This window comes from Phaseolus vulgaris, chromosome 1 (genome assembly GCF_051622355.1).
Source record: "Phaseolus vulgaris cultivar YP4 chromosome 1, ASM5162235v1, whole genome shotgun sequence".
NCBI lineage: Eukaryota > Viridiplantae > Streptophyta > Magnoliopsida > Fabales > Fabaceae > Phaseolus > Phaseolus vulgaris.
In genome coordinates this window covers 4726029-4751655 of record NC_143498.1, presented here as the reverse complement: position 1 = coordinate 4751655, position 25627 = coordinate 4726029, and the positions used below count along the sequence as shown (strand labels likewise).

Below are 25627 nucleotides of genomic sequence, written 5' to 3'. Positions count from 1 at the left end.
GTGTTTCTTTTAATTATATATATATATATATATATGAGTCTGTTTGTTGCAGCTAAAAGTACTACAAAACTAATAGAGTTCAAGGTAATGTTATTATTTCAAAGACTGATTTTTTTTTTAATATAACATGAATAGCATCATCACTGTGTTAATTGAATTGGTGTTGTGTTGAATTCTCATCAAATAACATGGCTTATCTTTTTAGATTTCTCACTTCAAAAGTTATAATTTGTTTAATCAAATAATTATCGCTTCAAGACAAGAAAGTCATGAAATAGAAACCAATCTTTAGAGACTAAAATAATTAGTTGTAATAGTAACTAAATTAGAAACCATTTTATAAATTAAAAAAAAATTGGTTTCTAAATTAGTTTATATTATTGTTAAATAGTTTTTAAATTGGTATCTAATTAGCAATCAAGGTTTTAAATATCAAATTTAGAAACTAAATAATTGGTAATTAAAACTTTGGTTACTAATTAGATATCAATTTAGAAAACAATTTTTCTTTTAGTTTCTAAAATTATTTTTAATTTAGTTACTATTGCATCTAATTATTTTGGTTTCTAAAAATTGGTTTCTATTTCATAATTTTATTGTAGTGTATATTATATTTTAGACTAGACATTTATTTATGAGTTTGTTTTTCAATTTTGTTTGGCTGATCAACTCAATCTTCTCCATTTTTATTTTTTTTGTGTATAATTTTGTCTTGAAAAGTGAAAAGAAATTTATGCAACATTATTCAAGCCAATAATAATAATAGTAGTATTATGCTTACTAAAGACATTTTAGTGCTTTCTGATGGTAAGATTGTAAGTTGGATTAAAGAGAAAGAGAAAAAGAAATAAATTTTTTATTATAATATTTTTTTATTTGATTCTTTTATAATTTATACTATTTTTATTATTTTATTCATTTATTATGTTTTAAAAGTATGTGAAAAAATATATCCTATAATCAATTATTTGACATTTATTATCTGAAATTCAAAATTAAAATATTTTTATCTTGAAAATGGAAAAAGAAAAGTCTCAACATGATCAATTATGTGCAAACATTAACCCCTATTAGAAAACATAATTTATTGCATTTTCATTTACACATTTTACAGCTATTTCATTTTAAATAAATTAGTGCATAACTTATCTTTGGACATGTTTTTATTAAATAGCATTCCTTCATTTATTAAATTTGTGTACTTTCTACATATTTAGTTTGAAATAAACGATCACTTAACTTTTCTCTTTTCACACCCTCCTTTTTTACATTTCATATTTTTACACTAAACAAAAACAAAGTGTAAGAGATTATGTATTACTTAAACTAGATTTAAGTCATAACCATTTGAGGTAAAACATTCAACCAAACTTCAACTCAAACTCGTGGTTATATTACTAATGCAAAATATCTATAAATTCGTTAGTATTTAACTTTTATAAGAGAATCTTGTTGATTGATTTTAGTACAATTATATTTTTAATTATATTTTTTTAATCTAAAAATTTAAAACTCAATTATCTTAAAGAAACTAAACAAAAAAAATTATCTAAAAGTATACTTATTCATTTCAATTGTGAATTTTATCATACTCATAAAACTAATTAACATTATCAAAGAATCTTTATATATTGCTAACATGAGTTTAGAGTAAAAAATATTTGTTATTTGATTCCTAAACATCAAATGAAAATAGGACATTCTAGAAAATACAAAATCCTTTTAAAATAAAGGCTCAAATAAACATCATAAGCTCTCTTGCATACTAATTATTAAATTCAATTAATATTTCAAAATGTATTACATAATGCCGATACCTCCTCAGCCATATAAGTTAAGCATCCATTACACTGCGTGAGACCGAAATCTCCTTAGTCATACACAATTAAACACCTTAATAACAGATTAAACAAGGATTATAAGTAACATCGTACATAATGTAAGAACATTGACAATGAAAATCGTGCTAATACAGATCCACAAGTATAAAGACATAATTCATCTTTATAAATAAATTGACCAATATTATAATAATAATGTACGTATTTATTAACATTTATTACACTCAATTATCTAAAATCGAACATTTACTTGAAATTCGAATATCTTTTACAAATACTCCCAGACACACAAATGATGCCAACTGACAAGAAGAGCTTCCAAACCTAAAAAAAACAAGAACTATATGGTGTTCATTAGAGAGAAATATAAATATTGAAGGTGGGAAGGATCTTTTCCCATTTTGGGGAGTGTTGGAAGTGATAATTAGGGCATGACCAAGAAAGGGTTCTAATTCCACTTCCCACCTAGTGGGACCCTATTAGTTTATTTCCTTTAGGTTGGGAAAAGACGGCATTGTGACGACATCAAAGACATGAACCATTGCATCTCCAACTATGCCCACAATCCAAAGAGAAAGGAAAAGAAAAAGAAGAAAATGGTAGAGTGAGTGAAGTAGTGGAAGTTTCATTGTCCAAAATTTAAGGCTTTCTTTAATGCAAAAATCAGACTTGGCATGCATGTCATGCCATTCATTATCAACACTGCTGGGTCCCTTCTAGAATCTTTCAACCTACCATAACAAGAATCTTCTAAATTATTCTTTTTCTCCACACAACATTTTTAAATTCTTCTATTGTTTCTCAATAAATAAACACAGTTAAGCATCTTAATTAATAATTAGATGAAAGTGACACTTTACCTAGTCATAACTTCAGAACTTCCATGTGTTTTGGATTGGAGAGTGGATGTGTGAGAATTTGAGAGAGTGGATGTGTGAGAATGTGAGAAGAAAATGTGAAGAAAGTGAGGTTGTTTGGATTTGGGTATGTCAGAGTGAATATGTGATGAAAGTTTATGGAAGTTTGTGAGTGATATGATGGTTGTGAGGAAGTTTTATTTTATTTTTTAAATTGTTAAATGTTACTTTAGAAATTTATCCTTATTAAAAAAAATAATAATGAAATGAGTTATTTTTGTTTAAAAAAAAACAACTTTCACATATTTCGTAGATTTAAAAATTAAAATTAGAAAATAAATATATATTAAATATAAATAGATATAATTTAAAAATTATAATTAGAAAAAAAAGTATTCAACAAATTAAATAAAAATAAAACTTCAAATAAATTCTTAAAATATTAAACATGTATTATAAAATTAAAAAAATAAATTCAATCTTATATAAATAAAAGATAATATTTTTTATTATTAAAAACCCTAAAATAATAAAAAAATACTAAAAAAATATAACGTAATTAACAATAAAAAATAATTTCATAAAAAACTATTATCAAATAAATTACTAACTCATAAACATAATAATTATAAAAAATGTTAATATAAATGCAGCAATAAATTAAATAAAAAGAGAACTTCAAATAATTTTTTAAAATATTAAATATGTATTATAAAATTAGAAAATAAATCACATCTTATAAAAATAAAAAAATATTGTTTTTTAATATTAAAAATCCTTGCAGAATAATGAGGGTAAATTCGGAAATAACACTTGATGATGTGGTTTTCCCTCTACGTCTCTTCATTTTGAGAGATATATCCTCTCTTCATCTTCTCTACAAAACCCTGGATATTCTCCCACTTCTTTTCTTGTGAATAGTACATTTATAGAAACAAACAAAACCTTAATGTTTGAGTTACAGTTTGCTTTTGCTCTCTTCTGCCCATTCTCAAAACATATAGTAAGCAACAAAATAAAGATATAAGTTAATAAGTTTTCAAAACTCTTTCTACATTAAGGAGTTTCCAAAACTTTTGTCATAATCTAAATTCAATGAAATAATTAACCTAATACTTAAGAAGATAACATTGATATGATTCATATACTTATTCTGTTTTTATTTGCAAAAATCAAAATCCAAATCTATAGAAAATTATAATACATCTCAGAAATAAGTTCTTATAAAAAATTTTATTGATAAAAATATTATTTTGGTATGAAACCTCACAATTGCTTAAAATGGAGAGAATGTATTATATAAGAACGTTTTTAAGAAATTTGTAAAACTTACATTAAAATAGTAATTTTATTGTTAAAAAATTCTTAAAAAATGTTCATTCTATTAAATAATATTACTAAAAAATTATATATAAAGAAAGAAATGAAAATAGAATAAAAAAATAGAAATGTAAACATCCGCAGAGACTAAAGTTTATTTAAGTCTATATTTAATTATATAGAAAAACTGTCATATTTATATAGTACTAATATATATGTCACTTTTTAAATGCAATGCAATGGATTATGCAAAGTGAATGTCTTCTTTATCCTATAGTACATAATGGATTATGCCATCACATTCATAAATCAATGTATTTTATAATTTAAAACTGTGTATTTTTTTTAATAATTAATTTTTAAAGTATTATTAACAATTAAAATGAAATAATTTATTTTTTACATAATTTTTTATCATAATATTACACTTAAAAACAACCATTAAATAAAAACTAAATTTAGAAAAAAAAATAATCAGTTGACTAAATTAGATACTATGTTAGAAACTAAAATATTATTAATAAAAAATTATAAAATAATTTATAAATTGATATTTAAATTAGTTAACAAAGTTTTAGGTACTAATATTTTATATTTTAAATTAGTCTCTAAAAGAGTAATAGAGACTACTTTAGAATATAAATAAGTAGTTAGTTGCTAAAACATTGATAGTTAATGATTCAATATTAATTTAGAAACTATTTTATAAATTTATTAATAATAAAAATTATTGTAAATATTAATGATTTTTTAGTTTATAAAATAGTCTTTAATTTAATTAATATAATAACTATTTATTTTGATATATAAAATTAATTTTTATTTAATGATTTTCTTGTAGTGTTAATTAATTTTCAAACTCTCATGAACTAAATGTACAAATTAAATTGAATTTCACAATTATTGAGTACCAAAATTAACAATGATAGGGCTTATGAATTTCATATCAAAGAAACAAATTTAATTTAGGTTGTAACATTATATTTACACTTTTATGTTGAAATAGATAACTCAACCTTCAATTGGAAATATAAATAAATTTATACTTTATAATTAAAAGGTAAAATTGTGATTCTATAAACATTTACCTCTTTTGTACTTATGGCTAAGGGTTAACAAACTCACATTTCTATTCTTTTCATCTCTCAAATCACCGCAAATGCATAAATTCAAATATTTTTAATTCGTAGGTAGAGTTTAGTTGGAATAAAAACTACACTACAATTGATTTTAAGATATTAATCATCCCAAATATTAGAGAAATTTAACAAAAGAAGAAATATATTTTATTTATCACTGGTATAAAAAGTATAATATGATAAAGAAAACATTAAATTTAGAAAGAAGATCTTGAATGAAGTTTAAAAGTATTTAGAAAACCTTTTTTTACTTAAACATGGGTCGAAACGTATTAAGGTGATCAAAACAAGTAGATCAAAACAAGTAGACTCAACTTATAGAAATCAACAATGAACATTTTCTTTATAATTTTTTTTATCAGTAATAACAAATAAATAAATGCGAGTCCCTTCAGGGGTGGTTCAACCCTTATAAAAAAGATACAAAATCAACTACTAACTAAAACCTCCAAACTAACAAACAAAAACATTAACCGGACACAAAACTTAAACTACATCAAGCAATCATTCTCATACAATCCAAAAAAACCATACACCAACTAGAAAAGGGAAACGAGACAGACCGAGATCTAACATTAATCCAAGACCAAACATTTGCTTGCACCTGTGCACACACTTCAGACGCATCAACCACTCCCTTGTTGAAGATAATAGAAATCCCGTGGATCCAAATTTCACCCACCACCCCAACCCAGATTGTGCGCCACACATCATTAACCGACTATGAAGACTGACTCATCCTGAACTGGGCAAAGTTTAACAAAGGATCAATATGGGACACAAACGCTACCCTCAACCTCTTAAAGCAGAGTCACCAAACCCGCCAAGCAAAACTGCAATCGAAAAACAAATGGTGGTAAGACTCTTCCTCCTTCCCACACAAACAACACAAAGGACTACCAACCAACACACCTCGCCTTTCCAAATTGACCCTAGTAGCGATCTTATTCTCCAGCACCCTCCAAGCAGTGACTAAAGCAGAAGGTACGACTTTACAACTCCATAACTTACTGTAAGTCGGAGAGAAATCCACCTCACCATCCCTCCTAAGAAGAGAATAAGCAGAAATAACTGAAAACGTCTGAAGACCCCCTACCTTCCAAACCCACCTATCCGTTTCTCCCAGAACCATCCTAACCTCATGTAAAGCCTGATACAACTGATCCACCAAAGGTTTCTAATGGTTCACTCATCTGAGTTCCAAGTATTATAGTTGTCATTTCTAACTTACAATGAATGAGTATATAAAATCACTTTTGGTACTTTATTAGCTAATCTTCCCTTGAGATTAAGTCTGAGTGTACAACATCAATTAGTCACTCTTGGTTGTACAACAAACCATTGTTGGCTTGCAAGGAAGAACTCTCTACAAGATATGTAATACTCATTATTTTGGAGTCCTGCTTCATAAATGTAAATAATTTACTAATGATATATATGTAGATCATCTATTAGATGTGCAAATATTCTAAACACTTGAAGCTTTGATTATCTCTTTCATATGCAAAGTTTGCATTACTGTATGTATATTTCACTTTATGCATTTTTTGTATTCATGTCTTTTTTGCATAAAAAATCTTGTTTTTATTAACGTTTTATATTAGACTGCTGTAGTTTCCGTGTTGTAGTTTGTCTTTGTTAGAATTATACTGACAACTTTTACAATTGCATTCAAAGTGTTGTACAAAAATAATATTTTTGCTTTTCAAAATACAAAAGAGTGAGAAGGATGAACCCCCAATTCCAATTTTACTAATTGAATTAACAACTCTTTACTTTGCTTTATTTACATTCTTGTAATCTCATACCCAACAAACATCAAATAATTTTTCTTACTTATGATTTTCTATTTAATGAATCTGATACTAAAAAAATTCAACTATTTCATATGGGTTTGATATCCGTCATTAGTGACAAATTTATTACTTCTAACACGTGTCGTAAAATAGTTAAAGTAGCACATATTAATTTGTTAGAATTATAGAATTTCTAACTCAAACTATTTAACTAAGTGATTATAGTAAGGAAGTGCGTTTTAGAAGCAATAAGTTTCATTTGCATGTCCTTTATGAATGTTTTGTTGTCTGTTTATTGGTTCAATCCATTGATCTGCAGAGACACATTACAAGTATTTCTAAAAAAACAACAGACAGCATAGTTATATCCTAGATATGACAATCATGGAGGGACCAATATAGAGGGAAAAACAATGTTATGGCACACATGCAACGGTGTCAAAAATCTTCTAATCCTTCTTAGGTATAGCTTATGTTTCCCTCATAGCCAATCTCTGCTTGTTTCATGCTCCAAGCGTTCAGTTTTGAGATCAACACACTCTGGCTTCCATAGTTAAATACACAAAGATGAGCATCTTTGTCTATAGCCAATGATGGATAAACTCTGCTAGTGATGCAAACTCTCCCTTCATCACCAAAACTCTCAATAATGGAGTGGTCAATCTGCATAATAAGAATACATCAAACTACCTAGCATATCATAAAACAAGGAGTGAGAATACTTATTAGAAATAGACATACCAAGCTTCTTAGTGAAATCTTTTTTAGATTGGGATCTAGATCAAAGATAGTTCCATATGTAGTTTTGTCAAGGTCATGCCTCAATGAGGACCTATAATGTGGAAACAAAAATCTGTCTCAATCACAAATTACATGAACAGAAAATTATGTTTAGGGAATGTTGGAATTCAGAAGCAACCTGCTTTGGTCACTGCACATGAGGCATACATATCTATTGGGTGCTCTATATATTGTGAAGAAGACTGCAGTGTGCTCTTTGAGATCCTTTGAAGCCAAAGCTAACAAACCAAATGGCCCTATTATGCCACTTCTTGATTCATATTCTTGGCTACAAAGTAGTTGGGGATCAACTCCATTTGGATCAAGAAACTCTGCCTTTTCTAGTTCAGGTAGCTCAAACAACACTTCTACATCGGCCTTCAAAAGTTCAAATTTGAAAACACTTACCATTGATCATGTGGTTGGTCTGAAATTTATCAACGAAAATATAGCATCAATGTACTTACCTGTGATGCAGTGATACCCGAGACTTCAAGATGTGATCCATGCACAAGGTTCTCCCCCGTTATTCTTATGTGCTTGCCACGTAGCTGTTCTACCTCTTCAAGTGGCCACTGAACCAATCGCTTCCCACTTTTATCTAGCCAAACTTGCCTTGGAATTGACTACATTGCCAAACGCTCTGTGTTAATATTTATTGAAAATTATGGAAATCATGAGTCAGACTTGTTAAAGAAGAAGTAAAACTAACAACATTTTGTGACTTCTAACAAATTTCAGTCAGATCATATGTTGAGAAAATAGCATGATAAAAAGGTGCATTAGAAACTATAGGATTACAGGACTTGTGACATACACATATGTAACAATGATTGAGGTAACAAAATAACATAAATCATATCTTATATCCCTGTTTGCATTGAATCTAATAAAATCATATCTCAAAGGTAACATTTGTTAAAGAAGTAAACCTTCTGATGTATGATTCATTTGAAAATGAACACAATAAGGCAGCTGAAATAACTAAAATACCTGTAGACCAGCCCATCCTTTGTCCATGTCATCTTGTGTGGAGTCAGACTCGTTTACCCATCCCCACAATATTCTCCTGTTCTTGGCATAGTCAAAAAATGACTTGGAAGCATAGAATTTACCATAGTCATACCTCAAGTCTGAACTAGTCCCTGTAAACCTGACATCAGGAATGAAGTTTTCCTGATCAGATGCATATTTACCAAGAAAATAGTAATCATGCTGCTTGCGTAGGTAGCTTATCTTCAAGACATGTCTAACACTTGGATTTTGCACAGATGTATCCACCCCATTTGTGCTGCCATTCATGTATACAGGGAAAAAGTCTGGACACTCACAAACTCCAGTATTTTGTGATGCATAAAAGGGATTAGGGTCCACTGTCCAATTAACAAAATCCTCACTTTGGTGGAGAATTGCCTTCCCTTCATCACCCTTTTGAGCACCAACTACTACCCTCCATTTCCCATCCTTTCCCTTCCAAGCAGTTGAAGGGTCTCTGAAATTATCAACTTCAACTCCACTTGGTGGAGTCATGACAGGGTTCTTAGAGTGTTTCACCCATTCCCTTAAGAAGGTGTCAGATAGATTCCTTGGCACAGCTAAGTTCTGAACTTGATGTTTCTTATAGTCAATTCCCGTGTACAAAATCATAGGCTGTTCTTTCCCAGGGATTATAGTGGCTGAGCCTGACCAACAGCTATTAATATCATATGGTCCACTTGGTTCAATAGCATTATTCAAATGAATCCAATTGATAAGATCATAGGATACTGAATGACCCCATACAATCCTATCACCAAAGGTTGCTGCTTCAGGGTTATGCTGGTAGAAAAGGTGGTAAACACCTTTGTAGTACATAGGCCCTGAGAGATTAAATCAACATTAACACCAGTCATTTTTTTTTTGTATTTTGAAGTAACAAAGAATGAATGCTTAGTCCCTATTTGAATAGAAAATTAATAGAGATTCTTCCACAAGTTAAAATCAACTCGATCATGCACCTTAGCTTTGGGAGAAACTAGAAGAGGACTTCTACAGAAGTTAAGTTCATGAGTTGATTTTAATTACTTATTTTGTTCCATAAGTACTTATAGAGAAATCTGTTTAAACAAATTCTTGAGAGGTCAAAGAACAATTTGATCAAATTTCACGAAGAACAGATTCTATTTTCTCATATGGATGATGATATGGGGAGGTGTACAAATAACAGATAGTCCAATAAATTCAAGACCTTACCATTTGGATCTGCAAAACGAAGACATCCATGTTCAATTATCATCCGCAAAAACATGTCAAATGATAAAAGAAAAGGATTAGAGCTATCAACTGTTCAACAAAAGAAACAGAATTGAACAGATAAACTGGTAGTCCTACGAAGTATTAAGGTTGAAATAGTAAAACTGGATCCACAAAACTTGGAGGTTATAACTAACAATACCGTTCATCCAATTCTCTTGGGGCTGAAAGTGATAAGAAGTTCGATAAGGTTGCTTTGTTGTTGCTCTATAATTGATGCTATGTGTGGATAATGCTTCAATTCCATTTCCACAGTTTAGCAGAAAAGGAACTACAACAAATACTAGTAGCTCTGCAGTGATGATCTCCATGATGCAAGCATGAGGGAGAAGGAGAATGTCAAAAGAGCAAGATGGTCTATCTACAAGTTTTAGTTTAGTTTGGTAAAGTAGTTTATATATCCACAAGAGAAGGACTATTGTATTCACTAAGGATATGTCACTTTGTTCTGAGAAACAATCCCAAACAAATCAGCTTTTACATACACATCAGCTTGGGATATATTCCAACCTGAAGTTATCTGTGTGATTAGTTAGGCATTCATAAAGTCTTGAATTTCATAACATAAAATACCAATCCATCCTAGATTCTTTTCAGAATTTGAAAGGATTTCAATATGGTTATGATATGATGACTCATGTAGAATGGGTTTTTCTTTTCTTTTTAAGAAGATGTATATGCTTCTTCATAATTCATTTAATTAAAATAAGTTATTTATAATAAAATATAAGAAAGCTTACATTACAAAAATCATTAAATAGAAACTAATTTTAGAGATAAAAATAATTAATTATTATATTAATTAAATTAGAGACTATTTTATACACTAAATAATTATTGAGATTTAAAGTAATTTTTATTATTAATAAAAAATTATTAAGTATTTTTTAAATTAGTATCTAAGCATTAGTTGTCAAAGTTTTAGTCATTAACTATTTGATATTCTAAAGTAGTCTTTATTAGTCTTTTAAAGACTAATTTAGAATATCAAATATTAGTAGCTAAAATCTTGGTAGCTAATTTAAATATCAAATTAAAAATTACTTTATAAATTTATTAATAATAAAAATCACTTTAGATATCAATAATTTGTTAGTTTATAAAATAGAGTCTAACTTAGTCAATATATTGACTAATTATTTTTTGTTTCTAAATTTAGTTGTTATTTAATATTTTTTTGTAGTAATATAATTTATTCTTTATTATTTATTTATTATTTTATTAAGACATTAGTAAATTAGAACTCTTGTAATTATTTTTTTACTGAACGAGAAATATGATTCAGCACCCAACAAAACAATCACTACAAGAAAATCATAAAATAGAAACCAATTTTTAGATACCAAAATAATTAGTTACAATAATAATTAAATTAGAGACAATTTTAGAAACTAAAAAAAAATAGTTTCTAAATTAGTTTATATTATTGTTAAATAGTTTTTAAATTGGTATCTAATTAGCTAACAAGGTTTTAACTACCAATTGGTAGCAAAAACTTTGGTTGCTAATTAGATACCAATTTAGAAACCATTTAACAAGAATAGAAAATAATTTAGAAACCAAAAATTTATTTACTCTCTAAAATGATCTCTAATTTAGTCATTATAGCAAATAATTATTTTTTGTCTCTAAAATTAATTTCTATTTCATGATTTTCTTGTAGTGAACTCTTGAATTTGAAGTAATTGATTTTCTTTTTTTTTTCTTTTTTGTTAAAGGGAAACATTATTGTGATAATAAGCTAAATTTTTTTATTTTTCACAAGTTTTATTTTACGAGTTTCTATCATATCTAATTCAACTTTAAAATTTATATTTGTAATCACTCGTATATTATGAATTTTTTTTTATCTTTGATGTAAAATCACTAACCAAATAATTAAACTCTTATTAAATTATCTCCAATTGTTAGGCCATAAAGCAAAAGGAGTGATGTCTTGGAAAGTCATATCAGAGAGGGACAAGTCATAGGCTTCATCATGCATGCATGCAGGCATATGCTTATGTTATGGCTGAATCTATCTCAAGAGAGTTTGGCAAGTGAAAAACACCAACAGTTGGCTTCCATGTGAATGGGAAAATGTCATTATCTGTGTTATAATTTGTGGTTATATGGTGAAGGTCTTTCTAAATAAATCTTTTGTAGTTGATTTCATCTATCTATCATGTGAAGATGACTCAGAGATACCCAAAAGATAAGTTCTAATTGAAAATATTAATAGGAATATTTAAAGTCCAAGTCTTCTGAGAAATAATATTTTTCTTTTGGCTAATTCCTATGACAAAACCCAATGAGACCTTCAAATACATTGCATCCAATTGCACGTTGCCATGTTATTTGTTAAGGGTCTGTATGATTGATTTGCAAAAGGAAAATATAAGAAAAAAATGTAGACAAAGAGTTCCTTGAGCCAACACAATCTTTCTTGTGTGTCTTGAAGCCTTAATTATGAGAATGATTTACTGTTCTTGCCTTATATGTTTGAGAGAATAAGGTGATTTTTCTTGAGTTATTTAAGTGTTTGTTGGGTCAGGCCATCGGCTATTTATCGAATTATCCATAATATATTATCCCACGCACGAGTTGTCACTCTCGACGTGAGGGGTGTGTTGGAGATCTCTCATCGACTAGATATTAGGACATTTCATTATATATAAGTGGGTGCAAACCTCAATCCTATAAGTTGGTTTTATGGGGTTGAGTTAGGCTTAAAGTTCATTTTGCAATATTAAAGAAAGAAGTTTGTTTTATTTGTTGAGGATAAAATATAAGTTGGGTTTGGCATTTTCTTATTTAATCCAAAATTTTGATTGAAGAATTTAATTTAAATTTAACTTGATCAAAACTTAAATAAGTGATGAAATGGAACCAATGTAATCCTATCAATTTTACCATTATAAATGGTAGAAAAAATATATATAACTTACATTAAGCTATATTTTATTAAAAAAATATTTTAAAATTAAAAAATTTACTATAAATATAATATTAAAATATTCTTTATTAAATATAAAAAAAAGGTTTTATAACTAACATAGAATTATAAATACTTATGTGTGTATATAATAAATAAAATTATTTTTTTAATCTCTAAATTGGTAGTGAAAACCTGGTAACTAATTTGATATTAATTAGAAATTATTTAACAATAATAGAAATTAATTTAGAAATCAAAGTTATTTTAGTTTATAAAATGGTTTCTAATTTAGTCATAGAAACTAATTATTTTTTATTTCTAAAATTAATTTTTATTTATTTTATTCATGTAATATATATATATATATATTATATTACATCAATAAAATAAGCACGAGCTTCTCCGTATAATACATCTCTTATATTGACCTGCTATTATCTTCTAATTATTAATTAAATTAATAAATCATTTATTTTTTTAAAAGAAAACTAAGTGAATAAATATTTTGAACATTTCATTTATTAGTGCTTCTACTAAATCATTTTGTCTTTTTTGTTTTTTTTTTCATTTCTTCTACTAATCAGACTGCAATAATACTTTAACCCAAAGATATAGTTAGCAGAACCAAACAGAACTCTATGTTGGTTCCTTTTCAATTGTCCTTTTAGGTGATATAAAATATGTAATTTATTAGAAAGATATAACCAAATTGCATTGACTACAGAAGTCATCAATAAAAATAATTTCTCAGTTGCAATATTCTCAAAGTTGGTGCATATTCAAATTCTTCCAGGATATGGATTTATCAGCACCAATCATTTTATACCTGTGGAGCCTTTTTTCCAAGCAGTGAAAGATTCACTGTGTGTATAATTGCATATATTAACCCCTTCATCAAACCAAGGTACTCACCATCTGGTTTTTGTTTACCTTCTTCTATCATCATGGAGATCAGTGGAGAGGTAGCATCCTCACACAACCTCAATTCTACCATGTATAAGGTACCTCAGAAACAACCTTATAGAACTTGGTACCACTTTCAACCCCCTCAATGTTGGATGAATGGTATTATTATTACCCTCAGCACTCTCTTGTCTATTTGATTTTTACATATGCTTGTGTCTATTTCAATACTCATGTCTAATTCTTTTCTCTTGTCTTTTCACATGTTTGTTGACTAAAATTGCAAATGGTGACTTCATTTCTCAGATCCAAATGGTATGCTCATGAACTTCTCATACTTTAAGTTGCTTATCTGCCTATTACTGCACACAACATCATAGTCATATCTGAATAAGTTTTTAAAAGTTAAAATTATTGAACTTCTTTGATAAACTAAATCAGTTTATGCAGTTAAATTTTTATAGAAGTTCTTCTCATTTAACTTCTCCAAATTGTGTAAGTTAATTTTCTTCTATGCCAAAAGTCAGAGATTTTAAGTTCTCATCTTTTCCTTTAAGAAACTACAAAAAACGTTTATCTATTCAATCTGTTATGTATATGCATTTGTTGATATGACCAAATGACAAGTGTTGAGATAAATGTGGCAGCACCAATGTACTACAAAGGAGTTTACCACTTTTTCTACCAGCATAATCCTCATGCAGCAACCTTCGGTGAGAAAATGGTGTGGGCTCACTCTGTGTCCTATGATCTCATCAACTGGATTCATCTGGACCATGCTATTGAGCCAAGTGAACAGTTTGACTTCAACGGTTGTTGGTCAGGCTCAGCCACTATAATCCCAGGCAAAGAAAAACCTGTGATTTTGTACACAGGAATTGATGATAAAAAACACCAAGTTCAAAACATAGCTATGCCAAAGAATCCATCAGACCCCTTCTTAAGGGAATGGGTGAAACACCCTCAAAACCCTGTCATGACTCCACCAAGTGGAGTTGAAGTTGATAATTTCAGAGACCCTTCAACTGCTTGGCAGGGAAAGGATGGAAAATGGAGGGTAGTCATTGGTGCTCAAAATGGTGATGAAGGGAAGGTAGTTCTTTACCAAAGTGAGGATTTTGCTAATTGGACAGTGGAATTGAAACCTTTTTTTGCATCAGATAATACTGGAGTTTGTGAGTGTCCAGATTTTTTTCCTGTGTCCATCAATAGTACAAATGGGGTGGATACATCTGTTCAAAATCAAAGTGTTAGACATGTATTAAAGATAAGCTATCTACGGGTACATCAGGACTATTATTTTCTTGGTAAGTATGCCAATGAAGATGGAAACTTTACTCCTGATGTTAAATTCACAGGAACTAGTTTGGACTTAAGGTTAGACTATGGTAAATTTTATGCTTCAAAGTCATTTTTTGACCATGCTAAGAGCAGAAGGATATTATGGGGGTGGGTGGAGGAGTGTGACACTAGCCATGATGACATTGAGAAAGGATGGGCTGGTCTTCAGGTATTTATGTTAGCTCTGTGTTAGACTTTTTCTTTTGGTTAAAATTGGTTTAAGGTTATAAATTCATATCATGTTCATGAGTGTTCTTTTCTATGTACATTGTAGTGTATTCCAAGACAAGTTTGGCTTGATGAAAGTGGAAACAGGCTAATGCAATGGCCAATTGAAGAGATAGAAACACTACGTGACAAACACATTAGCATAGTGGGAGAGAAACTGGTTGGTGGATCAATTCTTGAAATCTCAGGTATCACTGCATCACAGGTAAGTAAACTTCTGCTGTATTTTGTCACATTCTTTTCTTTTTAAACCATGTTCAACATCAATGATGGTTTTTTAAAACTTTACTTTTCAAGGCTGATGTAGAAGTGTTGTTTGAGCTACCAGAACTAGAGAATGCAGAGTGGCTAGAAGAAAGTGAAGTTGATCCTCGAGTATTGTGTAGTGAAGAATATGCATCAAGAAGTGCCATAATAGGGCCATTTGGTTTGTTAGCTTTAGCATCTGAAGACCAAACAGAACACACTGCAATCTTCTTCAGAATATATAAAACCTCCAATAGATATGTATGTTTCATGTGCAGTGACCAAAGCAGGTAATTTCTGACATAATTCTCTGAATTTAATCTGTGAATTATGGTGCATATATTTTACTTTTCATTGAGAATAAACCTGAACTAGTGATTTATGGTTGAGACTTGAGATTTTGAGTGTTGTGCACACCTCACAGGTCTTCATTGAGGCAGGACCTTGATAAAACCACAGATGGAACTATCTTTGACATAGACCCTAATCAAAAAACAATTTCACTCAGAAGCTTGGTATGTTTATTGTACTGATAAATATTACTGATTTCATTTCATCGTGTTTTTGGTAGTCTGATATATATAGATTTATGCAGATTGATCGGTCCATTATTGAGAGTTTTGGGGAGAAAGGGAGAATTTGTATTACCAGTAGAGTTTATCCCTCGTTGGCTATTGACAAAGATGCTCATCTTTATGTATTCAACAATGGAAGGCAGAGTGTGGTCATCTCAGAACTGAATGCTTGGAGCATGAAGCATGCAGAATTTGGCCAAGAGGAAAGCATACATAAGCAGTAGTTAAGAACGATTTATACTTTATATTATAAGTGATTTTCTCTATTTGTAATTGTTTTAAAAGAGAATAATTTGTGAAACTTCAATAATTTTAGATCTAGTTAAAATTTACAAAATTATCTTATAAAATAAAGTTTTCACTATGTGTAAGACTAAATACTTATGGATGATTCGATATGTGTAAGACTAAATACTTATGGATGATTTGATAACGATCGATAATAGATGTCACGATAAATTTAACAAAATTTTCTAAATAGACTTTAGTTAACTTTGGTATGGATCCTCCGGAACCACAAGAATCCTTAGTTAGAATGAGATTCCAACTCAGCACCTTTTGAGATTTTGAGAAGAGTTGCTCTTTAAAGAGCACAGTACTATGAAAGTTGTGAGCTGTGTTCGGGAGGAGTTATTGTCTATCGTTGGCCTCTATGATAGAATTAGTCGGGGCCTGAGACGCAGTATCATCTTAAAAAAAATAGAATAAACCTAACTCAACTTTGTAAAATTGACGGACTTATATTATAAAGTCTGTACCTATTTATATTTAGTCGATATTGAATTCCAACAAATAATAAAAAAATAATTCTTTTACCTCTCTTTACCGTGAAAGTAAATAAATAAATAATTGTATTTCATGCTGATAATCAATTTGTCATTTCCTTATAATCACAAAATCTACATTAAAGAGAACTCAGAATGCAGTGAAGTTCAAATAACACCTGCTACAACCAGATAAAACTATTTGTTATACACAATTATTATTATTATTATAGATGTTTATCAAATAAGGAAATGTTATTTTCAGTTCATTTCATTCCAATTATTATGTCTCATTTTGTTTGTTTCTTCACTATCAACACAAACATACCCTAACAAATATTCCTCATTAATTATTCAAAGAATTGTGGGAGCAAACAGAGTCATATTATCCATTAACACACAAGAACGATTCATTCAAGTGGTTGACATAGCATCAATGGTGCTTTGTTGGTGTCGAGATAAATGAAATAGAAGAAAAGAAAGTAGATAGAGAAAAAAAAGAAGAAATAAAATCAAAATATTATTTGTTTCAAGAGAAATCATTGAGAATTTACATTCTAAAGTTATTTAATTTTCAAAATAAATATTATTATTTATTTACTTTTATTGGTACTGGATTTGTCTTATTAGTATTATTTTATTCATTATTATTAAAAACAAAAAAAACTATGAGGGGGGATTAAGCTAAACAAAATCTCATATTTCTTTATGACTTGGACTGTTTCTTCCTGCACCTCCATATCTTCTTCTGGCACCACCATACGCAACATGAAAATACATTTTTATCCTTCTTGTGTCATCCCATAGAATAACTTCCGAATTATGTAATCTGGAAACACATTTAGAAAAAGACTTCCGGATTACATAATCTGGAAGTTAAAAAAGATTTTCAGATTATGTAATCCGTAAAGTAATCATGCATCTGAAAAAATACTTCTGGATTATATAATCCGGAAACTAATTACAAATTTGAAAAATGACTTCCGGATTATGTAATCCAGAATATTACTGAGGGGTAGTTTTGGAAATACAAAAATCTATGGAGGTGAGAGAAGAAGGTATGGATGTGCAAGAAGAAGCAGCCTATGACTTGTCATAATTGATTGTGACACATTTTATTTATGGCAATTTCTTCCTGTACTTTTACATTTTTCTTCCTGCACCCCTATATTCTTCAAAATTATCAAAATTAGCCCTTTATAGTTTTAGGTATTTTCAGAATAGTGGTTTCATAAGAAAAGGATATTTCCAGAATAAAAAATATGAAATACAAAAAAATCATTCTGAAACACTTTTTTTTGGAACATATTTTTTTTTATTTCTGGATTGATAAATCTGGAATTTATAAAACATGTTTTGGAAAAATGTTCTGAAAATATTTTGGAAAATTAATTCGAAAGTCATTTTTTAAAAGGTTAAAATATTCTTCTCCAAAAATATGTAGTGCATGAAGAAATTTGTAGAGGTGCAGGAAGAAGTTGTTTTTATTTATAAGGAAAAATAAATAAGTGAATTATAGCATAATTAATTATTATACTTCACGAAAATATTTTAGATTTTTTCTTATATTTGTATGAAAATTTTAGTGTGGCACATCTATATTTTAAGATAATTTTATTTATTGTTCTATGTAATAAATTCTTCACTTTTTACTTTTTTTTATCAAAATATTTAGAAAAGAAAGCCTTAGAATGTACAAAGTAAACTAACATAGTTTAACTTAGACTTAGAAGAATCTATCAACTCAATAAAAAATTTAAGATCAATAACTCATTCAAGCATTATGCAGCTCTCAACCATGTTTTGTCAAATAAGGAAATAAAGTCTAAAATGAAACACAAAATGGATTAAGTAAATAAGATGGAGAATGCATCACCTTCACTACATTTAAAGGTATTTAGTTGCATGTGTCACCTTCAGATGGTATACAGTATCACAAATGCATGAAAATAGAAAAACTAGATAGAATAAAATGTTGTATGATTATCAAAATCCTTGTTAGCAACTGCTTATTTTATACTTTGTTCTTGGCCAAATTCTGCTTGCTTCATGCTCCAAGCATTCAGTTCTGAGATGACCACACTCTGCCTTCCATTGTTGAATACATAAAGATGAGCATCTTTGTCAATAGCCAACGAGGGATAAACTCTGCTGGTAATACAAATTCTCCCTTTCTCCCCAAAACTCTCAATAATGGAGCGATCAATCTGCATAATATGAACCTATAAACATCAAACTAGAAAGCACATGATGAAACAAAAAGGGTAATATTTATCAGTAGCAATGAACATACCAAGCATCTGAGTGAAATTGTTTTTTGCTTGGGGTCTATGTCAAAGATGGTTCTATATGAGGATTTCTCAAGGTTCTGCCGCAATGAAGACCTGTGAAGTGTACACAAATAACTCAAGTCTCAACCATAAAATATAAGCACCATAGTTTACAAATAGTGAGAATATCAGAAATAACCTTCTGTGGTCACTGCACATGAGACACACAAATCTATTGGGAGCTCTATATATTCTGAAGAAGATTGCAGTGTGTTCTGTTTGGTCCTCAGATGCTAAAGCTAACAAACCAAATGGCCCTATTATGCCACTTCTTGATGCATATTCTTCACTACACAATAAGTGAGGATCAACTTCACTTTCATCTATAAACTCTGCATTCTCTAGTTCTGGAAGCTCAAACAACACTTCTACATCGGCCTTGAAAAGTTAAGTTTTAAAAATCATCATGGATGCTGTACTTTGTTCTACAATTCACCAAAAGGGAATTTGAGAAAATACAACACAAGTTTGCATACCTGTGATGCAGTGATACCTGAGACTTCAAGAATTGATCCACCAGCCAGTTTCTCACCCTTTATGCTAATTTGATTGTCACGTAGTTTTTCTACCTCTTCAATTGGCCACTGCATCAACATCTTCCCACTTGCATCAAGCCAAACTTGCCTTGGAATGCTCTATATTTCCAAACAGCCACACATATTGAGATCACTTGATAAGAACATAGTCCTAAAATATTTGTTAACATCAAGAAAAAGAAAGGTTCAACATGAAGCTAAAATAAATACCTGTAGACCAGCCCATCCTTTCTCATTATCATCTTGTGTAGTGTCACACTCCTGTGACCATCCCCACAATATCCTTCTGTTTTTGGCATAGTCAAAAAATGACTTGGAAGCATAAAAGCTTCCATGGTCCAATATTAAGGTCAGATTAGGTCCTCCCAAATCATCATCAGGAACAAACTTTTCCTGATCAGGGAAATAGTCACCTACAAAATAGTATTCTAGTTGTTTGTTCTGATAGCTCGTTTTCAAGACATGCTTGACACTGCTGTTTTGGACAGATGTATCCACCCCATTCTTTGTGCCACTGATGTACACAGGAAAAAAATCTGGACACTCAAACATCCCAGTATTTTCTGATGCATACATAGGATTAGGAAACGGTTTCCAATTAACGAAATCCTCACTGTGGTAGAGAAGAGCCTTCCCTTCATCACCATTTTTGGCACCAATAATCATTCTCCATTTGCCATCACTTCCTTGCCAAGCAGTTGTAGGGTCTCTAAAACCATCCACTTCAACTCCACTAGGTGGAATCAAGATAGGGTTTTGAGGGTGTTTCTCCCATTCCCTTAAGAAGGTGTCTGATAGATTCTTTGGCACAGCCAAGTTCTGAACTTGATGTTTGTTAGAATCACTCCCTGTATACATAATGATAGGTTTTTCCCCCGGGAGGATTGTGATTGAGCCAGAGTAGCAGCCATTGATGTCATAGGACTCACTTGGTTCAATAGCATGATTTAGATGAATCCAATTGATGAGATCATAGGATACTGAATGACCCCATACCATATGCCTACCAAAGGTTGGTGCATAAGGGTTGAATTGGTAGAAAAAGTGGTAAACTCCTTTGTAGTACATTGGTCCTGTGACAATTAAATCAACACTTATCATAAGATCATGATTTGATGTGTTTTACTGAATCAAGAGTTGACAAGTAGATGAAATAATAGTGCATTGACACCTGTTTTAAAGAATAATTTTTCCTATAATTAGGTCTTTCACTGTCTTGACCAATCTTCAAGTAATACATGTTGTCAAATTTTCTTGTAAATTGAAAATTTTGGCTCCATATCATTCTTAAAAATTAGTTGGAACCTTAAACATGTGATAGTTACATGTCATAAGCATGAACAACAAAGAATTGTTTTGCTTCTCACATAATTTATCATTCCATTATTAAAAATTGGACTTAGATCAAACTCAACTTTACAAAACTGACCGATAAATTAAGGTTTGCATTCACTTATATGTTATGAAATAACTTAAAAAGTTGAGTTAAAAAACCGACTGATAAATTAAGATTTGCATCCACTTATATATTATGAAATAACTTATAAAATTGAGTTAAGTTTAGAGTCTATTTTTTAACAGGGTAGAGTAATATAATGAACAAGAGATAAATTTCAATTTAATTGAAAGTTGGAGAGAAGTTCACAAACATACCATTTGGATCTGCATGATGAAAGCAACCATTTTCATTTTTCATCAGCAAAATATGCAAAATGACAGAAAATAATTAGAAATAGGCAGTGATTAAGAACAGAATCATGTGTGGAAGAAGTTGATGAAGAAACTAAAAAAGTGGTAAGGATAATACCATTCATCCAATTTTGTGGGGGCTGAAAGTGGTACCAGGTTCGGTAAGGCTGTTTTTGAGGTACCATGTACTTGTTTGAATTGATGCTGTCAAGTGATGCTTTGGTCTCCATAATGATAGCACCAAAGTTATTGGAAGAACAACAAGAACCAAATGTATAGTGGCTTAGTTTGATGAATGGCTAATATTTGCAAATATTGCACACTGTGGATCTTTCTCCTTGTGGAAACAACACCACAGTTAAGAAACATGAATCACTCACATAAATCCACAACCTATTAGGATTTAGAAACATTTAATACACACCAACTTTGAGAATCTTGCAGCTAGAAAACATATTTAATGATGACTTGACTTCCAAAGTCTCCTCAAATTACATTTTTTTGTTTTAGTAAATTACTTGGTAGATACCATTTTTGTTGTTGTTGTTCTGTATGTACATAATCGTGGTTAACACGCAAAAAAAAAAAGACAAACTCAAATTTCAGAAGGTGGAAGTATCCCAAAATTCACTCATGTTTTTAGTTATAATTATTATGTTTTGGGTGTGTTTAAGTGGAAGAGAAGAAGAAAAAACAAAAGAGACTTGTCATATATGTGAATTGAAAAATATTAACATACTCCAATTATTTATTTTGTCGTTGTCAAACAGATAAAATCAATGTTTATCTAATTTTTTTTAAGGTTGCTTAGAGAAGATATTATTCAAAAACTGAAAGTCAGAAGGCAAAAAATATTTTAAGAAATTTATAGTCTTGCCCTTTGATTTTTTGGGAATTCGAAATCTAGTCTCTTTACATTTTTATTGTAGATTCATGCAAAAGAAATTATAGTAGTTTTTTTTTAATTAAGGTATCGCCAATAACTATTCATTTATTAATTGTATTTCTTTTTTCATAAAAGTTTTCATTGTGCAATTTAAAATTAGGTTTTCACTTCAAATAACAAAAATCATTCATCATCATATAAAAAATATTATTTAAAAATAAATAAAAAAATATGAAGGATTAGATTTTTTTTACTCGTTTAACTTTTATCAATGATAAAACTTATGTTACAGAACTTTTACATGTGTTCTCTAACTCCTCATAAAAAAATTAAATAAATCACATAAGAAAGTATTTACAAATTAATTTATGTATAAATTTCATTTTAATTTTTTTCGTATCCTTTTCTCCTAGAAGTACGTGAGAATCTGGATTAAAAGACCAAGTCTTTCTTCCTCAATTCCTTCCTCTTTTCTTTTTCTCGAACTTTTATTATTTTCTACATGCATCTCTTTTCTTTCTCTATCACATATTCATTCTCTTCCTTATCTCTAAATTTTTATATGGAGATATTTTTACTTTCACAAACAAATCATATCGTATAAACAATAGGACATTTTCATTTTATTTGATTTCAATTGTAATAATTTACTTTTTGTTGGTCTTGTTAATTGAGAAATTTGATTCTCTCAACTAATTTTTCTTTGATTTGTGTGTTGGTTTTTTTTATAGATAAGATTTATTTTGATATTTATTATTTTATTATAAAAGGAGGATAATGTGTTTCTTAGTGAGATGTACCAATCACTTCTTTTTTTAGTGCTTTAATGTTTGAGAGAAAAATTAAGAGAGAAAAGGTGAGATGTACCAATCACTTCCTTTTTTTTTAGTGCTTTAATGTTTGAGAGAAAAATTAAGTGAGGAAAACTTAATTTTTCCTAACATTCTTCTTGTAGTTGTTTTTTCTATTTTGAAGTGAGAGTGTTATTGTTTTATCCTTTGAATGGGAGAGAATGGTATTGTAACTTTATTCCCTTTAGTAAAATTACATTATTGTTTTTTTTGTTTTTTTTTTGTTTGTGAGTTCTTATGTTGTTATTCTAATATCCATTATTGATATTAGAGAGTTTGGTTCCTAATTGTATTACATTGGTATTGTCACTAGAATAGTGTTATTAAAAATTTTGAGTATGCTATGTGATTATAACTAGTATGATCTTTCACATCAAATAATACTTATTCTTGTTACTAGAAATAGAGTGAGAGGTAATGTGAAAGTGCATGTCTTTATCTAAGGAAAAACTTAGTATTTAAGTGTGCCCATAAGTACTCATTTCTCTTTCCTGTAAACTTTACCTAGTGCATTTGTTCACGATCTACCGTCATTTCTAGTACATAATATTATTCATAGTGAAAAATGCATAAGTTCATTTTAAAATCATGACAACAAAATATAAGATAGAAAAATTCAACATGAATAATTTCTAATTATGGAAACTGAAGATGGAGACAATTTTGAGAAAAGACAATTGTGTAAATATAATTGAAGAAAGATCCACCATAAATATGATGGATCAAAGGTGGAAAGAAATTAATGACAATATTATCATAAATTTGCACATTATATATGTAAAAAGTTAATAAAGAAATATAGAAAAATAAATAAATTAAAAGTATGTAAAATAAAAATAGCATCCTTGTGTTCATTTTCACATCTTTTCATAGTAGATGAGTTTATATCCAACTCAATCTCACAAAACTAATTTGTAAGATGATATTTACATCCCACTTTTATATTTATATTATATATATATATATATATATATATATATATTATTTGACCATATATTAGTTGAGGTGAAATCTCCGATATCTTCATATTTTTAGAATTTTACTTACATTTTTTAAATTCTTTACTTTAAAAGAATTAGCATGACTCTTTTGTATAACTTTTTTATAATTAATAATAGTTTTATGAATAATTTATAATATAGAACTAATAAATAATTTTTAATTAAACATTGTGGTAAAAAAAATATTAATCAATATATAATGCTTAATATTACTTTATAATAATTTTGTTTTTATTTCTGAACTATGAACAAATTAAATATTCTTTTAGTTGCTATTTTATATTCTGTTACTATTGAAAGGAGGATACAATATGCACTTTACATTATTTATTAATTTAAAATTTTCACTTAAGATTTAAGATGACCTACTATCTTTTCATTTCCAATTAATGAAGTATTAGTTCCTTAACTACGAGTAAAAAAATCATTAAATAACAATCCAATTTAAAGATAAAAAATAATTAATTATTATATTAACTAAATTAAATATTATTTATAAACAAAAAAATTAGTATTTAAATTATTAATAAAAATTTATAAAATAATTTTTAAATTGGTATCTAAATTTATATCTTAAATTAGTTTCTATTAGTATTTATAGACTAATTTTAAATATAAAATAATTAGTAACTAAAATCTTGATAGTTAATAATTAGATATTAATTCAAAAATTAGTTTATAAATTTTTATTAAAAATAAAAATTCATACTTGATACCTTTTTATATATATAATGTATAAATTTGTATATTTTAGAATATTGGACAAATTAAAAAGTATTTAATTCATATAAAGGCGACTTAAGATAATTGTGGGTTTTGGCTAAGATCCACACACATATTTTTGAAAAAATAAAAAAAAATGAAAATATGAAGGTGACAAAGAGTCAAAGACCACAAAAGCTTGTTAGCTTTGAAGAGATAACTTGAAATTGTGATTTGCTTTTAGGTTAGCTTTAGCCAGCTACGTCTTACAAACACACCATATTCCTTTGTCTTTCTGAAAGTGACATCAAACATTATTCTCATATCAACACCATCTTTCAAAAAATATTCTAAAATTTAGGAAACCAAAATCTCATAAATAATTTGTTAGAGGAATCTATTTTTTAAATATTTTTTACTAATTTTTACTCTTTAAATTTTATGTTTTTTTAACGTCAGCTATTTTATTGTATTTTATGAAATTAAATATTTTAAAGTTTTTCCAGATCTCCATTAATTTTTTTTTCTAACACCTAACTTTAATGGGATTTCATTTTTTTAGAAACACAAAAAAAAATGCAAAACCATAAACATGGAACCTTTAACTAGATTAATACACCAATTTATACTAAT

The 25627-nt window shown here is 28.8% G+C and overlaps 3 protein-coding genes across 3 annotated transcripts; 1 reads left to right on the top strand and 2 right to left on the bottom strand.

Moving 5' to 3' along the window:
* Window positions 1-7190: 7190 nt before the first annotated feature.
* LOC137816642 (beta-fructofuranosidase, insoluble isoenzyme CWINV6) lies at window positions 7191-10458 on the bottom strand. Its single transcript, XM_090298571.1, has 7 exons — window positions 10168-10458; window positions 9966-9974; window positions 8727-9592; window positions 8201-8359; window positions 7873-8111; window positions 7695-7785; window positions 7191-7616 (listed from the first exon to the last, which is right to left on the bottom strand). The coding sequence occupies exons 1-7, from the start codon at window positions 10334-10336 to the stop codon at window positions 7413-7415; spliced, it is 1737 nt and encodes a 578-aa protein (XP_090154697.1). The 5' UTR covers window positions 10337-10458; the 3' UTR covers window positions 7191-7412.
* Window positions 10459-13721: 3263 nt separating this feature from the next.
* Window positions 13722-16599, top strand: LOC137816641 (beta-fructofuranosidase, insoluble isoenzyme CWINV3). The gene is made up of 7 exons (XM_068619871.2): window positions 13722-14007; window positions 14152-14160; window positions 14493-15355; window positions 15461-15619; window positions 15712-15950; window positions 16085-16175; window positions 16256-16599. Exons 1-7 carry the CDS (start codon window positions 13887-13889, stop codon window positions 16457-16459), a joined length of 1686 nt encoding a protein of 561 aa, XP_068475972.2. The 5' UTR covers window positions 13722-13886; the 3' UTR covers window positions 16460-16599.
* A 2226-nt stretch (window positions 16600-18825) lies between these two features.
* On the bottom strand, window positions 18826-20938 carry LOC137816640 (fructan 6-exohydrolase). The gene is made up of 5 exons (XM_068619870.2): window positions 20076-20938; window positions 19806-19964; window positions 19469-19707; window positions 19293-19383; window positions 18826-19206 (listed from the first exon to the last, which is right to left on the bottom strand). The coding sequence occupies exons 1-5, from the start codon at window positions 20931-20933 to the stop codon at window positions 19009-19011; spliced, it is 1545 nt and encodes a 514-aa protein (XP_068475971.2). The 5' UTR covers window positions 20934-20938; the 3' UTR covers window positions 18826-19008.
* Window positions 20939-25627: the final 4689 nt, after the last annotated feature.